Source organism: Sciurus vulgaris (assembly GCF_902686455.1).
Source record: "Sciurus vulgaris genome assembly, chromosome: 17".
Taxonomy (NCBI): domain Eukaryota; kingdom Metazoa; phylum Chordata; class Mammalia; order Rodentia; family Sciuridae; genus Sciurus; species Sciurus vulgaris.
The window spans coordinates 11,127,479-11,145,453 of record NC_136478.1 but is presented as its reverse complement, the minus strand read 5'-3'; the positions used below and the strand labels follow the sequence as shown (position 1 = coordinate 11,145,453).

The 17,975-nt window shown below is 41.1% G+C and overlaps 1 protein-coding gene across 1 annotated transcript; it reads left to right on the top strand.

Moving 5' to 3' along the window:
- Positions 1–8: 8 nt before the first annotated feature.
- TERF2IP (TERF2 interacting protein) lies at positions 9–9,311 on the top strand. The gene is made up of 3 exons (XM_079119678.1): positions 9–784; positions 7,015–7,139; positions 8,732–9,311. Exons 1-3 carry the CDS (start codon positions 115–117, stop codon positions 9,122–9,124), a joined length of 1,188 nt encoding a protein of 395 aa, XP_078975804.1. The 5' UTR covers positions 9–114; the 3' UTR covers positions 9,125–9,311.
- The last annotated feature ends 8,664 nt before the right edge of the window (positions 9,312–17,975 follow it).

The following is a 17,975-nucleotide window of genomic DNA, read 5'->3' as shown; positions in this document are numbered from 1 at the left end:
GACTGGGCCCCGCGCAGGCGCAGTGCTGGGCTTCGCGGCGGCGGATCCTGTTTGTTGTGCTCTGTGTGCTGAAGCGCTCGTATCGGGCAGCTCTTGTGGTGCGGAGCGCGGGACATGGCGGAGGCGATGGATTTGGGCAAGGACCCCAACGGGCCCACCCACTCCTCCACTCTGTTCGTGAGGGAGGACGGTAGCCCCTTGTCGTTCTACGTGCGGCCCAGCCCGGCTAAGCGCCGGCTGTCGACGCTGATCCTGCACGGCGGCGGCACCGTGTGCCGGGTGCAGGAGCCCGGGGCCGTGCTGCTGGCCCAGCCCGGGGAGGCGCTGGCCGAGGCCTCGGGAGACTTCATCTCCACGCAGTACATCCTAGACTGCGTGGAGCGCAACCAGAGGCTGGAGCTGGAGGCCTACCGGCTGGGCTCGGCCGCGGCGGCCGACCAGGCCCCCGAGTCCAAGGCCGGGGCTGCGGCCGAGGGCGCCGCGGAGCCCGAGCCGCAGCCGCTCACCGGGCGGATCGCCTTCACGGACGCAGACGACGTGGCTATCCTGACCTACGTGAAGGAAAACGCCCGCTCGCCCAGCTCGGTCACCGGCAACGCCCTGTGGAAGGCGATGGAGAAAAGCTCGCTCACACAGCACTCGTGGCAGTCCCTGAAGGACCGCTACCTGAAGCACCTGCGCGGCCAGGAGCACAAGTACCTGCTGGGGGACGCCCCAGTGAGCCCCTCCTCCCAGAAGCTCAAGCGCAAGGCCGAGCAGGACCCGGAGGCCGCGGATAGCGGGGGTGAGGCCGCGCGGGCCCCTGCGCGCGGGGTGGGCTGCCCAGGTCCAGTCTGGCATCGCTCGGGCCTCGCCCCGTTGACCTCGGGTACAATTGCCCTGCGCTCTCGACGCTCTCCCGCGCTCGCTGGCTTTAATGTACCATCCCAACGACTAGCTTTCGGGTTTTTTGTTTTGTTTTGTTTTGAGACAGGGTCTCCCTGGGCTGCCCGGGCTGACCTCAAGCTCCATCCTCCTGCCTCAGCTTCCGGAGGAGCTGGGGTTGCGGGCGTCCGCCCCTGCGCCCCGCCCGCGTCCAGCTTATTGACATGTTCTGTCTTCAAAGTTTGAAAAAGATCACAATGTATGGAAAAATGTGAATTCACCCCTCCTGCCCACCAGGCACCCAGTGTTCCTTCCAGAGGCAACGGGGTAACCGGCTTCTTGAATTTTTCAGAGATTTAAAAGACTTGTTAAAAGAAGAGAAAAGATTTCTCCTGTGTTCTGGCAGATTAAGTACAAGTCGTTTTAAAGGCGTGCCAGACCAGTTTACTTTTGCGCTTTGGCTTTATTGAATGCGTATTCACATCAGAAGTTCTTCGTATAGTCTTGCTCATTTCATTTTTGTTTTAACTTAATTGAATTGCAAATTGAATTCCGGTGTGGTTAGGACACAGTGCAAAGCTATTAAGATGTTTTACTTTTCACATAACTGGTATTGACAGCTTAAATGACAGACCCTTTTATTTAAAGAGGCCTTCTTTCCCCAACCCCCATTTCTTTGCTTACGTGGCGGCTGTTCGTCTAACAGTTGAAGTCCGGATAGGTAAAGATCTGTTTCTCCTGTTCAACAAACTTGGTAGGAATTTTGTTTTTGGTAAAAGTGACATTTCAGATTCATTCATTCAACAGATATTTGAGTGCCAGACACTGTTGTCCTGCTGGGATATAACAATAAATAAAAGTCCCTGTGGTCATGGAGCTTAACATGCTAGCTGGGCAGTGGTAAGTGCTATAGAGAAAAAAATAAATCAGGGTAAGGGTTGGGGAGGAAGTTCTGTTTTTTTCTCTCCTTTTTTTTTTTTTTTTTAATTTTTTTAGTTGTAGATGGACACAATACCTTTGTTTTACTTATTTATTTTTATGTGGTGCTGAGGATTGAATCCACTACCACTGAGCTACAGCCCCAGCCCAAGGAGGTCATTTTTTATAGTGGTAAGAGAAGGCCACTGATAAATGAATGGTTTAGCAAAGACCAAACGAAGTTAAAGAGCAATCCAGGAGAATATCTGGGAAGAGTATTTCAGGCAAAGGGAATAGCAAAGGAAAAAGCACTGGGGTAGTCATGCAGCTGGTGTGTTCTTAGAGCCACACACAGAACAGTATGATTGAAATGAAATAAGAGAAAGAATTAAATAAGTGATTTTGGAACTATTGGCAAGCTGTTAGGAATGTGGACAAGAATAAGCTGGATTCACCCTATTCATTAAAACAATGTTTTGATGATCATATATTTAAATAATAAAAATTAAAATCCTAAAATGACTAAGAGAACATATGGATGAATATGCTTTTTAGTATTATCATGGTGATAGTCAAGAAACCAAAGAGACTGTTTTACAAATTTAATTACTTGAAAATTAAAAACTTCTAATGAACTAGAGAATATCATGCTAAGTGAAATAAGCCAATCCCAAAAAACCAAAGGCTTTTTTTTTGTTTTTTTGTTTTCTCTGATAAGCGGATACTGATCCATAGTGGAGGGCGGGTAGGAAAGAATGAAGGAACTTCGGATTATGTAGAGGGGGAGTGAGGGGAGGGTTGGAGTGGTGGGGATGGGAAGGACAGTAGAATGAGACAGACATTATTACCCTGTATACATGTATGAAAAAAATTTTTTTAATAAAAATATTAAAACCTTCTGTTGGGCACAGTGACACGTGCCTGTAATTCCAGCAGTTTGGGAGGCAGAAGCAGGAGGATCATGAGTGCAAATCCAGCCTCAGCAACTTTGAGAGATCCTGTCTCTAAAATATAAAAAAGGGTTGGCGGTGTGGTTCAGTGGATAAATCCCCTTGGGTTCAATCCCCAGTACCAAAAATAAATAAATAAAGTTCTTATGATAAAGTTGGCAGGCAAACCAGAAAAATATTCCCAAAACATTGCAGTGGATTTAAATTTCTTAATGTCCAAAGAATTCTCAGAAGCTAGTAAAAAGCAGAAAACTAATAGAAAAATGTACGAAGAAGGCACTGAAACTGATGTTATTTTGTTTTTGTTTTTGTTTTGGTACCAGGGATTGAACTTGGGTGCTTAACCACGGAGCCAGATCCCCAGCCCTATTTTGTTTTAGGAATATTACAGATCGGAATTACAGCGCAGTCAAACTCATGGTTCCATTGAGGGGAGAGGGGGATTAAAAAAATTAAGACTCATAAATACAGATTTTGAAGATTAAGCTGGGATCAGGTGGAGCTCTGCTCCCTGATGGAGATGCATATCTGCAGAGTTACACCAGGGATCTTTATTTACATATGTCTCATTGTCAGGTTAAAGACTATGGAAGCATTATTCTTTGTATTAAGGAAAGTTATAGAAACTAGGACATCTGTGTAGCTTTTCTGCGGTTTGAACCCACAGTTGCAAAATACAATGTTAGGAGCTTTGTGTCGCTCTCAAGAAAGTCAATTGTTTTATAAAAGTTACTGTAAAGTATGGGCAGTAATAGGAAAAGTGGAGCTGGTGAAACATTGTGGTTGTCTAGTGTAACAGTTCCTTCATTTCCAAGAGCTATGTGCCTGAGATCAAGGTCAGAGCTGATAGGACTCTTGCACTAAGCTTCCTCAAGCAGGGCATTGCCACGGCAGCTAAGCATCCTGTGCCCTTGCACAGAAACATTCCCAGGCACCCAGCATGCCACAGCCATGAGGTCATCAGAGATCCCAATCTCAGTCACTGCTCTCCACAGGAAATACATTATTTTAATGTGTGAAAAGAAAGGAAAAAAAATGGGCAAAGAAAGTGGAATAAGAATTTCCCAGAAAAGGAAATAAATAAGTGACCAATAAACAAATACGGAAACATTGTTATTAATAAAAGTAAATCAGTTCCTGAGCAGAAGACCTGTATAAGCTAGGCCTACACTTACGATTCATGAAACCAAAATAACTGTGTGAAGTTGTTGTTTTGTAAATCACAGCAAAGTGTTGCCATATTTTATGTATCAAATTGGTGAAAATTAACAAAATTAGTAATATCCAAAGTTAGCAAGGTGTAAGAAAACAAGTTCATGCCTACATTGTTAGTAGAAGGAAATTGGTATATTCCCTTTGGTGAGCCTTTTGACAGTATCTGACATTTAAACATGTATGTTCCCTTCAAAATGTTAATTTTGCTTCTAGGAGTTCATGCTACAAATTTATTCTGAGAGCAAAAGCAAATGTAGTGAAGTCCATCTCCCTGCTACAAGTCTCTTCCCCTGTTTCCTCTCCTAGCAGCATCCCTTGTCTGTTAGGTGTCCCTTTGGCTTATAGTAATACTAACACACTAGAAATATTTGTTCTGTTTGCTTTTTTTTTTTTTTTTTTTTTTAAACACAGTGATTTATCCTGAAGTCTGTATCCACAGATGGCTTTACCCCCTTTTGTGTTTTCTGAACGAACCATACTGTTGCCTTTTTTGTGTGTGTACATGCTGGGGAGAGAACCTAGGACTTTTGTGTTTGCTCAGCACACTCTCTACTATTGAGTTATACCTCCAACCGTCTTTATTTTTTATTATAGAAGATTTCAGACATTTGTAAAAATAGAAGAGTAAAGGGAGCTAAAATGCATGTATCCATCCCCCTATTTCACCTGATTATAGTTCATGCTGGTTTTTTCATCTATACTCTTCATCCCAATTTACTGGATTATTTTGAAGTAAATGTCAGGCATTTAATCTGTTTTATTTTATTATATCTCACATTTTGTTTATTGTTACTTGTTTGTGTAAGTATAAACATTTTTATATTTTATATGATTTTACTATTACTTTAATATGATATATACTATCCATTTAATTATTTTACCATGTTATCTTTAAAAGATAATTCTTTTTTTAGTAACTAAATTTAAAATTTATATACAGTAAAATTGAATATTTTTTCTTAGCTGGACACAGTGGTGTACTCCTGTAATCCTAGCAACTCGGAAGGCTCAGGCAGTATTGCAAGTTTGAGAGCAGCCTCAGCAACTTAGAGAGGCCTTAAGCAACTTAATGAGGTTCTGTCTGAAAAGAAAAAGGGCTGGCAATGTAGTTCCGTAATAAAGCATCCCTGGGTTAAATCCCCAGTACCAAAAATTTTTTATTTGTTGTACAGTTGTATGCATTTAAAATTTTTTGTTATGATGCAAAATGCGTAACGAATTTGCCATTCGTTTTAAGTGTTAAATTTTTGGTTTGGTGGCCTTAAATACATTTACATGTGCAGCCATCCCATATCCTTTTCCAAAACTGAAACTCTGTATCTGGCTTATTTCACTTAGCATAATGTCTTCAAGATTCATTCATACTGTAGTGTGTCTGAATTTCATTCTAAGACTGTTTATTATGTTAATATTATGTACTACATTTTGCTTCCATTTTTTGGCTGTTGTGAATAATGCTGCTATGAACGTGGATATCCGAGGCCCTGCTTTTAATTCTTTCGGGTATATAACCAGAAATACAATTGCTGGACATATGGTAATTTTATGTTTAATTTTTTGAGAAACTTTTCTACTTATTTGTGTCTTTTTTTTTTCTGCTTTTTTTAAATTGTAAACCAAATGCGATACATGTTGTTTCTCTGTACATGGAGTGAAGGCGTACCATTTGTATAATCATAAATTTACATAGGGCAATGTTGTTTGATTCATTCTGATATTTTTTCCCTTCCCCCCACCCCTCCCACCCCCCTTTTCCCTTTACAGACCTTCCTTCCTCCATTCTTGCCCCACTCCCTAACCCTAACTCTAACCCTAACCCCTCCCACCCCCCATTATGTGTCATCATCCACTTATCAGCGAGATCATTCGTCCTTTGGTTTTTTGAGATTGGCTTATCTCACTTAGCATGATATTCTCCAATTTCATCCATTTGCCTGCAAATGCCATAATTTTATCATTCTTTATGGCTGAGTAATATTCCATTATATATATATATATATATATATATATATATACCACAGTTTCTTTATCCATTCATCAATTGTATATGTGTCTTAACACATATATAAATTTGTGTAACCACCACCCAAATCAGGGTGCAGAACAGTTCCATTGCAAAAGAAACCTCCATTTTTCTATTTTCTTGTAAATTTTAGGAAGTATAGCAGGAGCAGAGTTAAAGCCTCAGAGAACAAAATGTAAAAGGGAACTAAGGATGTTTAAATTTAGGGACACCCTTCTTTTTATAGATGATATGTAGTAGATTGTGGTATACTACCCAGGTCTGTCTTTAGTTACTGGAAGAGTTGTCTTGCCCAAAGTTTCTCTTAGGTGTCCAGTGACTGACTTCGTGAAGTTATATAGGCTCTCTTCCTTTACACCAACCTCAGTCAACTCTGAAAGGCCTTCCTACCTCCAAAATTCCCTCTGGATTTGACTAAATTCTCCTTAAAATGCTTTTCCAACACAACTGCTCTCTCTGCTGCTCTTCTCTTCCACAAGTATTTTTCCAAGAGCACTCCCTAATAAACTCTTTAAATGTTAATCTCCATCGCAGAATCTGCTGCTACTCAGAGAATCCGCCACCTTTTTTGGCCGGAGATGGTACTGGGGTTTGAACCCAGAGCCTCCCCTCGCACATGCTAGGCAAGCACTCTAGCATGGAGCTACTAAACTGCTTCCCAAGCTCTACTAAAATTTTGTTTTGAGACAGGGTCTTACTAAGTTGCCCAGACTGCCTCAGAGAATCCAACTTTTGAAGTGGTTTATTGATTTGCATTTGTAAATATAAAACGAAAAATGAATGAAGCTGGGAGAATATTCTTGAATTTCAGAGTCTAGGAATATCATCATTTGAATAGTAGAGCATTTTGGAGATGAGCATAGAGATTATTGGACATGCATATCTGATGCTTTTTTAACCTTTCTGAATGAAAAAGCAGTTATCTACTAATGTGAGGGAGGGGAGTACAGGCTCACTCCTGGCCCAAAGCTCACATGGCACGCACTATATTTTTGGTTTGTGCATAAAAGACTTAATGTTAATCTTTGTTGTTCTTCTTAATAGAACCACAGAATAAGAGAACTCCAGACTTGCCAGAAGAAGAATATGTGAAGGAAGAGATCAAGGAGAATGAAGAGGCAGTCAAAAAAATGCTTGTAGAAGCCACTCGGGATTTTGGGGACGTCGTGGTATGTTAAATAGATTTACTCATGTGTTTTTTTCCCTCCCTCTCTTCTTTGAAATTGGTTATCTCTTCTACCTTGTTCACCCTCCTGAGGCCCAGGAAGGTAAAAGAGAAATTCAAGATAGAAGGGGAAAAGAGAAAGTGGGACTGATTTAGGCTTTAGGCATGTTGCCCTGAAGCTTTGCTTAGTAAAACTTTAGTTTTGTGTTAGAATATGATGATGTGGAAAGAAAGATAAATGAGGCAGGATAGGGAGTTATATTTAAACAATATAAAACATCCCACTTTGATCTCAGCATAAGTTTTTTAAAGTTAGAACTGTGAATTTGTCTTTTAAAAATGCTTTTTGTGGGCTGGGGATATAGTTCAGTTGGTAGATTACTTGCCTTGCAAGCACAAGGCCCTGGATTCAATCCCCAGCACTGCAAAAAAAAAAAAAAAAAAAGCTTTTTGGGATTCTCAGGAGCATAAATGTACTTTTAAAAAAGATTTCCTTGAGACAGCATCTTGCTCAGACTAGCATTGAACTTGTGATCAGCCTCCTAAATACCTGGGATTAAAGATGTGTACCACAGTGACTGGTTATTTAATCAGGCAAATTTAGTTTTTATGTTCTTAGAATGTTTGGGGGAATATTTTACTCTTTATTCTAGCTTCTAATATTGTGTTGGAATCCCATGTTTAATAATAGCTGTTGAGAAAGGCAGGAACTATAACATAATGATAATAAATAATTTTTTAAGAAATCCAAATCATAGCTAGGTGTGGTGGTACACACTTGTAATCCCAGTGACTCAGGAGGCTAAGGCAGGAGGATGGCAAGTTTGAGACCAGCCTCAGCAACTTAACAAGACCCTGTCTCAAAATAAAAAATAAAGGGACTGGGAATATGGCCCAGTAGTTAAGCATCCATGGGTTCAATCCCCGGTCATAAAATAAAATAATTCTTATTTCTATATCTTCTTTAAGGAAAAAGATGTTGTGAGTTAACTTATTAACACAAGGAAAACCAGTGATAATTCATTTTAAAAGAGAGCAATAATTTAAAGTTTCCATAGGTGATGAGTGGAAGAATGGACAGAATTTAGGGAAATATTATTCTTTTGTTTTGTTTTGTTTTGTTTTGGGTGCTGGGGATCAAACCCAGGGCCTTGTGCTTGCAAGGCAAGCACTCTACCGACTGAGCTATCTCCCAAGCCCCTTGATTTTTTTTTTGAGACAGAGTCTCACAAAGTTGTTTAAGGCCTCTCTAAATTACTGAGCCTAGCTTTGAACTTGCAATTTTTCTGTCTCGGCCTCCCGATTTTCTGGGATTACAGGTGTGTGCCACTGCACCCGGCTCAATGTGACTTCTAATCTGTTGAAATAGCATCGTCAGTTTTACATATACACATGTGCACACACATATCCCCAGACTCTCACTTACATACACACATATATACAAACATACACATACATCCAGCGTGGATAAATGTAAGAAGTAACGTGGCATATTAGAGGAACTGAAGGGGAAAGTGGGTGGTCGTTGGGAGAGACAAGGTATTGTAAGAGTTTGAGATCTGGTAATTCAGAACTGGTCTTCCTCATCCTCTGTAGGCAGATGAGAGTCCTGATTTTGAAATACATATAACAATGTGTGATGATGATCCCCCTACACCGGAGGAAGACTCAGAAACACAGCCTGAGGAGGAGGAAGAAGAAAAAGTTTCTACACCAGAGGTGGGAGCAGCCATTAAGATCATTCGGCAATTAATGGAAAAGTTTAACTTGGATCTTTCAACTGTTACACAGGCCTTTCTAAAAAATAGTGGTGAGCTGGAGGCTACTTCCTACTTTTTAGAGGCTGGTCAGAGAGCTGATGGATACCCAATTTGGTCCCGACAAGATGACTTAGATCTGCAAAAAGATGACGAAGACACCAGAAATGCATTGGTCAAAAAATTTGGTGCTCAGAATGTAGCTCGGAGGATTGAATTCCGAAAGAAATAATTGGCAATATAATGAGAAAAGAAAGTAGGTGGGGCAGATGAGGCTATAAAAAAATTGTGACCATTGAACTTCAGAGAGTTCTTATATTAAAATTGACCCTTATCTTCTGACCAATGCTCCTATTATCTTGTGAGGCCTGATTTTTGTAACCAAGCAGAGTTGTATAGGAAGATAAAAATAAAAGAAATTGGGCATATTTAGAACTGTCCCTGGCAAGTATCAGTATGTTTATGAAAGGAAAATCTAAACCAGAGAGGTTGGTCTAGTAGTAGTATTCCTTTGCTGGAATGGAACCCCTGCTGTATTGGTGACAAACCTAGCAACAAAATCAGAGGAGGAAAATTAGGCATACAGATCTTTTCATGCAGCGCAAATGAAAAGCCTCTTATCTTTTGGTGGAAGTCACTCTAAATTGTGGTGGATTCCATGTCAAGAATCTAGAATATGGGGAGATCTGAAGTTGTAGTTCAGTAATAGAGCACTTGCCTAGCAGTTGTAAGGCACTGGGTTTGATTCTCAGCACCACATAAAACTAAATAAATAAAACAAAGGTATCTGTCTACAACTTTAAAAAAAAAAAGAATCTAGAATATGAGAAGATTTAATTACATGGACTTTCCCAAATCGTTCCCTCAGTGAGCGCCAAGTTCTATTTGCTTTGCTAACTTGATATTTGGGGACCCTGCTCCAGGCTGTTGTTTTGTCAAGCCCTTCTCAGTTGAATCTCTAGTATGTGTTCCTTTACCTACCACGCAGTTTTGTTTAAAACACAGATAAACCCTAGAGTCTCAAGAACTACTTACTTGGGGCTGGGGTTGTGTCTCAGTGGTAGAGTGCTTGCCTAGCATGTGTGAGGCATTGAGTTCGATCCTCAGCACCACATAAAATAAATTAATTAAATAAAGGTATTGTCCATCTACAACTAAAAAAAAATATTAAAAAACCCTACTCTGATAATAGTAATGTCTTTTTTTAATTTATTGAGCATAGTTTTATGCTAAAGATTGTGTTAGACTAAAAAATTGGTAGATTGGTTCTAATTTGTTTTGCTTTCATTATTGAAAATAAATATAACTTTGTATTTGAATCTCATCAAAAAGTGTTGTCTTTGATTGTATACATGAAACCATTTAGTTTTAAAAACCATAAAGGAACTAACATTTTGGCTGTTGGTGATTTGAACCAATAAAGTTCCATTTTAGAACTAATAAACCATTAGAAAGTTGCTTATTCTTATGGTGGAGCAAAGAAGAGATCAGTCTGCATCTGGACTACGACAAATGGCAAAAAAAAAAAAAAAACAGTGAAAGCCAAAGAGGAGAGAAGCCAGTTAGGAATCCCCCAGAAGGACAATGCCCAGTGCCAGCAACTCCTATAGAACCTCAGGAGGAAAGTGACCTGTATGTCAGATCTGCCAGGACTGTGTCACCAAACTGCTAATGGGCATATTGCTGATGAAAGGTAAAGAAGAGTATGAATTCCAAGCTCTGGCCCTGAAGCACGAGTACTAGGCCCTGTGGTGGGAAGAAACCAGCTTGTGGCAGAAGCATCCGAACACAGAAAGTTATCAGTAAACTCGTTCAGTTCTTGATTTCACTGGTGCAGTTGAACTGGATCTTGGAGGTTAAAGAAAGATATTCCTGATGTTGAGCTACGGCAGCCTGGCACATTCCATGCCCAAATGTGGCTGGAAGTACTCCTTGGAGTACGTCTGTGCCTGAACCTGCACTTGGCTCCATCCCCTTCCTACAAGGGCTCTAGCCTCTGCACCCCAGACTCTGTTGACAGCTCTGGACATGATTTCTGACATCACTGAGCTGGCTCCTGCCACACTTTTGGCCTCCCGAGGTGGGAGCATAAAGGAGTAGTCCATGGTCAGTAGCATCCTGGTGTATATTAAAGACAACCTACCCAGCAGCCCCTGTGCCCCACTCCAAAGCTCTTGGGTGAATGAGACAAATCCCAGGCACCTGTCCTCTATGGATACCCCTGTTTCCCCAATCACTTTTACTGTTTCTGCAGGAGAGAGCTCCTGTCCTTATAGCCTAGGCCACAGCAATCCAATACTGGAAGCAGACACCTCCCACCTCAGAAGTGCCTAGAGTAACCTAGGCACCAGTTGTTTGGCTCCCACTCCACAGATGTTGGGGATTGCTCACCTCTTCCCCTGCCCTTCCTTTGCCTTTCTGCATGGCAAATCCAATCAGGAAATAAGTTCAGTGACCACTTGGATGCCATGGACTCCAGCCTTGACAACCTACAAACCATGCTGATTAGCTATGGCTTCATCTAGGACCCTACCTCCCTACTGGACCTGTTTCAACCCTCTGTGACTGTGCCCAACATGAGTCTGCCTGATACTGGGAATTGAACCCAAGTGTACTTAACCACTGAGCTACATCTCCATCTCTTTCTAATTTTTTTTAATTCATGAGACAGGGTCTCACTAAGTTGCTGAAGCTGGGACTGGGGTTGTGGCCCAGGGGTAGAGCGCTTTCCTAGCACTTGGGAGGCACTGGGTTTGATTCTCAGCACCACATAAAAAAAATAAAGATATCGTGTCCATCTACAACAAAAAATATTTAAAAAAAAAAAAAAAAAAAAAAAAAAGTTGTTGAGGCTGGCCTGACCTTGAGTCAACTATTTGATTTTGATAGCAGCCTAGCCAGCATGCAGGACCACCCACCCCTCCCCCCAGGCCTCTCCAGGCAGAGAACAGTAGTCCCAGCTCAGAGAAGCAGCTGGTGCATTACACCACCCAGTTCCTATTCATGATGGACTCAAAACATGGTGGACATCAGAAGCAGTGAGCTGCCTATGCTCTTTGAACTGTGGGAGGATGTATATTTCTCTCAGGGATGACTGTGGACAACCCCATCACCCTGCCGAGGGTGAGCCCACCAAAGCCAAGGACCCCATGGTCTCCTGGAGGACCTAAGAGGAGCCAGGCAGATCAGACCTATGGTCTGTCCCTCCAATGCCCCCAGTGCATGGAACTGGTATTGGGGAGGCAGGACAGACACAGGCAGTCATGGGGTGCCCAGAGTTGGCTAACAGGCCCAATGGGGAAAAAAGTGGAGGCTGGGGCTGGACAGTATCTCCAGTAAGGATGAGGGTTCTCCAGACTTGCCCATCTGCTGCCTTTGCCTCAACTGCATATCCCAAGGTTTGGTTGGGGCTTCACAGAAATCGCATAAAAAGTACAAATAGAAAACATGGAAATAGTTCACTGCCACGTATGCTCTAGGAGTGAAGATATTGGGAGCAATTTTATGACAATAATTTGAAAATCTAGATGTAACGAACATACTCTTATACTAATTCAACTTCTTAAAACTAAAGAGACCTGCACACCAATGTTCTTGGCACCTCTATTCACATTAGTCAAGTGGTGTACACAACCCAAATTTCCCTAGATAAACAAATGAAAAATTATGCAACATGTTGCATGTCCATGCGAAGTTGTATCATTCACTCTTAAAAATTAATGAAGCTCTTAAAAGTGCAATAATGTGGGTGAATTGGGAAAACATTCTAAGTGCTAAACCAGAAAAAATGATTCCACATATCAGGTCCTTACAACAAGCAATTCTATAGAGACAGAAAGTGGAGTAGAGGTTACCAGCAATTGGAGAAGAGGAGGAATAGGGCATTCTTGTTTAACAGTATGGGAATTCTGTTGGACAAACTGTAAAAGTTCTGGAAATGGAAAATATCCATTGTGCACAACATTGTGCAAGTATTTAATGCCATTTAGTTGTATACTTTAAATGTTTAAAAGGATAAGGTTTATTTTATATACAGTGTGCAATAAAACCTCAATTATGATAAAAAAAAAAAAACTAAAGAGAAACGACTGTCTTATAGTCATCTAAAGTATGGAATCAAGACTTAACAATCTTCTTATAAAGATGTCGGACCCTGATAGACATGTCAAATTTCAAACATTTAACAAAGGAATAAATGAAGTCAATCTTACTCATTAGCATAGATGTCAAAATCTTATTTTTTAAAAAAGCGATACATATAATTTGTGCCTATTTATGTTACCATGTTTTTTTTTTTGTTGTTGTTTTTTTTTTGTTTTGTTTTGTTTTGGTACAGAGGATCAAATCCAGGGGCTCTCTATGAATGAGCTACATCCCCAGCACTTTTTTAAAAATCTTGAGATAGGATCTAAATTACTGAGGCTGGCCTCAAAAATTGCTGGAATTACAGGCATGTGCCACCACATCTGGCACTGTATGATGTTTTGATACAGTGTACACTGATGTTTAAATTGGTGTAAACATACCTATTTCCTGAAATGTACCTTTTTTCTTTTTTGGAACCAGGGATTGAACCCAGGAGTGCCTAACCACTGAGCCACATCCCCAGGCCTTTATTTTCTATAGGGACAGGGTCTTGCTGAGGTGCTTAGGGCCTCACTAAATTGCTGAGACTGACTTTGAACCCCCAATTCTCCTGCCTCAGCCTCCAGAGCTGTTGGGATTACAGGTGTGTGCCACCATGCCTGTCTATCATTTCCTTATGATGAAATCATTCTAAGTTTTTTTTTTCCTAGCTTTTTTGAAATATACATTATTGTCATCTATGGTCATCACTTGGTGCACCATAACACCAAAACTTCTAACTATAACTTAGTACTCATTTATCAACCTTTACCCATTCCTCTACCCCCTGATGCTAGATTCTTAGCAGAGGCTGGGTGAGAACCTTGAAGGGAAAATGCTTTAGACTTTTGCACCTACTGTTCTTTGCAGGCTACTCTTGCTACCTTTGAGCTGTTTGGTTTTGAACGCCATGCTGTAGGTCAGGCTTTTTCAGGCCACTTGAAATTACGTGACTTTCCCACCATTTGACCCAGCTAACCCACTCCTTTGTCTATACCCAAAGAACTTAAAATTAGCATACTACAGTGATGCAGCCACATCAATGTTCATAGCAGATCAATTCACAATAGCCAGATTGTGGAACCAACCTAGATGCCCTTCAACTGATGAATGGATAAAGAAACTGTGGTATATATACACAATGGAATTTTTTTTTTTTTGCGGTGTTGGAAATCGAACCCAGGGCCTTGTGCTTGCAAGGCAAGCACTCTACCGACTGAGCTATCTCCCCAGCCCCACAATGGAATTTTACTCAGCCATAAAGAATAAAATTATGGCATTTGCTGGTAAGTGGAGTTGGAGAATATCATGCTAAGTGAAATAGGCCAAGCCCAAAAAACCAAAGCCAAATGTTTTCTCTGATAAGTGCATGACAATATATAACAAGGGTGGGTGGCAGGGGAAAGAGAAGAATGAAGGAACTTTGGATGATGTAGAGGAAAATGGAGTGAGAGGGGGTGGGGGAAGGAAAGATAGAATGAGACAGACGGTATTACCCTATGTATATGTAAGATTACATGAATGGCGTGAATCTACATTGTGTACAACCATAGAAATGAAAAGTTGTACCCCATTTGTGTACAATGAATCAAAATGCAGTCTGTAAAAATGAAAATTTAAATTAAAAAAGAAAAAAATTGGGGTTTAATCAAAAGGTAAAAAAGAAAGTATATGACTTTAAAACCTGAGAAGGCTGTGTCTCGATCAGAAGAAAACAAAACCCTAAAGACAGTTTTTTTTTTTTAATTGCTATTTTATTTCTTATGTGGATGCTTCTGGAGAAGGCTGGCCTGCTATGTGAGTGACTGGGAGCTGGCCTATTTGGCACTACTTCTTGGTTCTGCATTCCCTTTTCCCTGAGGTGAGCTCCTGTAGACCCTTCATCCCAGAGCTGCTGTCTGGGTTGCTCTAAAGTCCCCTGCTTCATATATTGCCCCAGAGGTGATGATAGTGAACTGTCAACCATTAGGGGAGACACTGGCTGCAGCTGAATGAACAAGAACTTTCCATGAGTTTGAGGAAACTGACCCTGCAGGTGAACTGAGGGGAGGGCAGCTGCTGCCCTAGATCCCTATGACTCTGGTCCACTGGCAACTGTCGGTGGAATAGCATCTGCTTGAGAATTCTGAGGGGTTGATGCTGCTGCAGCTGGCATTCCATTTCAGCTGCTGATCTTGTGATATTGAGCAATGACAGTGGTCCTCCTCTTCCTACTGCCTCACTTCATTATACTCACTGCGAGCATAATGCCAAAGGGAGGAACTTGCATGCCGGCTTTCTTTGACCTCATTCCCATTCATGTCAAAAGGCTGCACAGAAGACATAGAAGGATGAAGGCATATGCTGAACTACATCCCAAAACTGTTAGCAAAAGGCCCACTTTCTGTGTCATCTCCATACTGCAAAGTATAGCCTGGTTGATTTCCAGTGCCTGCCACCATGGAGGTGTTGGAGCCCACCTGTTGGCAAGGAAGCCCTTGTGTCTTCAGAACAGAGCAGCTGGAACACACCTGTGGATCGAGAAACCCTTGTTCCCAAAGAGAGTAGCAACTGGGGTCTACGTGTTGACAGAAAATCTCTTGTGTCTTCTGAAAGGAGCAGTTGGAGCACAACTGTGGACTGGGAAGCCCTTGCTTCCACAGAGAGAAGCAACTTGAGCACATTTGTTCACTGGTGACCTCTTGTTTATCCAGAGTTGAGCCACCAGCTATGCCTGTCAGAACTTTCTGGTCACAGAAGAAACTCTGCTCAGTGGTATAGCTGGGAGCCTCAGCCTGGTTGCTTAAAGGTTGATGGGTTTGGACTTGGTAATTTTGTTGTTTCCACACAGCAAATATTCTTTGCCTCTCTTCAGGTGAAAGTCGGGCTCTATTATTCTGAAACCAGTTCTAAAAGGAGAAATAATGTAGTTTTAATCAAACCTATTTATCTGCTTATATTCTTCAATGTATTTCCTCAATGTAGGAGAATTTTCTGTTTAAGCCTCTACTTAGCAATCTTTGATTTGCATTCTGACTTTGAGTAAGGTGTCTGAAAAATAAAGGGTCTTTCCTGAGGCTACACATGTGATTACACAGGTCATGCACTGAGCATTCTAGAACCAGAACCTCCTGCATGGGAGAAGTGACCCTATGGCTTACATGCAAACCAAGGCCATCCAGAATCTCTTCCCAAACTCTTTGTTACTCTTTTGCATTCTTCTCTCCCTTGTTCACAAATAGACCCAGTCTATACACTGTACAGGAGACTCCCAACTGTTCTGCTTATGAATGCTTTCGTCCCCAGACCCTGCTGGACCAGGATGAATTGATGATGTGCTTTCTGACACTCCACACTTTTGTTTTTCATATGCTCATAATTCTTACATGCATAAGGTTCAGGGGCCACAGTAAGGAATTATTTGAGTCATTGCCACATATTTACTGCATGACCTTAATCACTTCATTCAACTTATCTAATATTCATTTGCCTCCTCTCTAAAGAGGATAGTAAAATGCCTTCCAGGTGCTCAGCGTTTTGAGGAAGGCAGAGATGAGCAGAATGCTTTGTCATACCCAGACTATAAGAGGATGATTTACAGTCCAGGCAACAGGATAGTCAGTTGAATAAACTACCTCCATTAACCTCTTGTTTTATAGTTCCATCTCCTAGGCCACCAGGTTCAAAATTGCTTTGGGCTAATCATTGCAATGAAGCTACAAAGATCTTTGATTTTTGATTTTTTTAAATATAAAATTGACTACACAATGAACCAGGAACCTCCAAACACACTCTTTTTTTCTCCTCACAACCATGCCATAGAGAATTAAGCATATTTTAGAGAAAGCTGAGGTACAGGAGTCACTAATTTGTCTGAAGTTGGGGTGGGGCCGATCGAGAATCCAACCAAAAACAAGTGCTCTCTTCTTCCATCACTAGGCCTCCTGTGTCCCTCCATGCCCCACCTTGGGGCGCCTTCTGTAAGCACATGCAACCTCAACCCCATCCAATCCTGTGCAACTTAACTGCCATTCTCCATGAACTTCCTCCTATGAGACTGCCCTTTGATAGCCATGGAAAAATGATTAAAACCCACTACTGACATAAAGAAATCCAGTAGTCAGAAATTTAAAATATAAAGATAACACTAAGAATGTGTATTTACATATTTGACCACTGTTTCAATAACTTCTTAGTCATAGTGTGTTTTTCTAATTCCTTTTGAGAAATCATTGGCCATTTGCATTTTCCCAGAAATTTTTTTTTATAGTTTTTATAATCTAGTAACAAAGTTACTTACATGATATTTTTCTATACATATATTTTTCCAAACCTGCACTTCAGTCCCCTTCTAATTTATATTAATGTGTAGTTTCTTTCAACTTTCAAGCAACGGATAAACCCAGTGATCTAGGAAGTATTCCAGAACAAAGAACAAGGGAAATCTTTAGAAGTCTGTTTAGGTTGTTTATCTAGCATATGAAACTTCATGTGTCCGAAGTGTGACTTGTGATTTTTCTGACACACACACCTGCTTTTCTCTAGTTCCCCTCCTTAGTAAAAAGGTAACTCCTATCTCCCATGAACTCGAGTTAAAACATTAAAGTTCTCGTTGACTCCACCTTATCTTTGTCCAGTACAGCAGGCAGCTCTGTCAGCTCCATCTCTAAAATGTACTCAGTCTCAGTCCTATCCACCTGCAAAGCCAGCATGCTAGCCCAAACCACCATCACCACCACTAACAGCATCAACTGCTTCCAAATTTACCTCACCAGAATCCAGTTTTCACAATACATATCAACTGCATTTTCATACTCACATCATGACTATTTTCCTATAGGATGAAATGCTATTATATTGCTTCACAATTCTTTCCATTTTCTAGAGTGTGCATATATTTTTATTGATCACTCCTATTTCCGAACTCTGTGCCTTCCTATCCACCTGCTAGCTCCTGCCTCTATCTAGACTTATTGTGC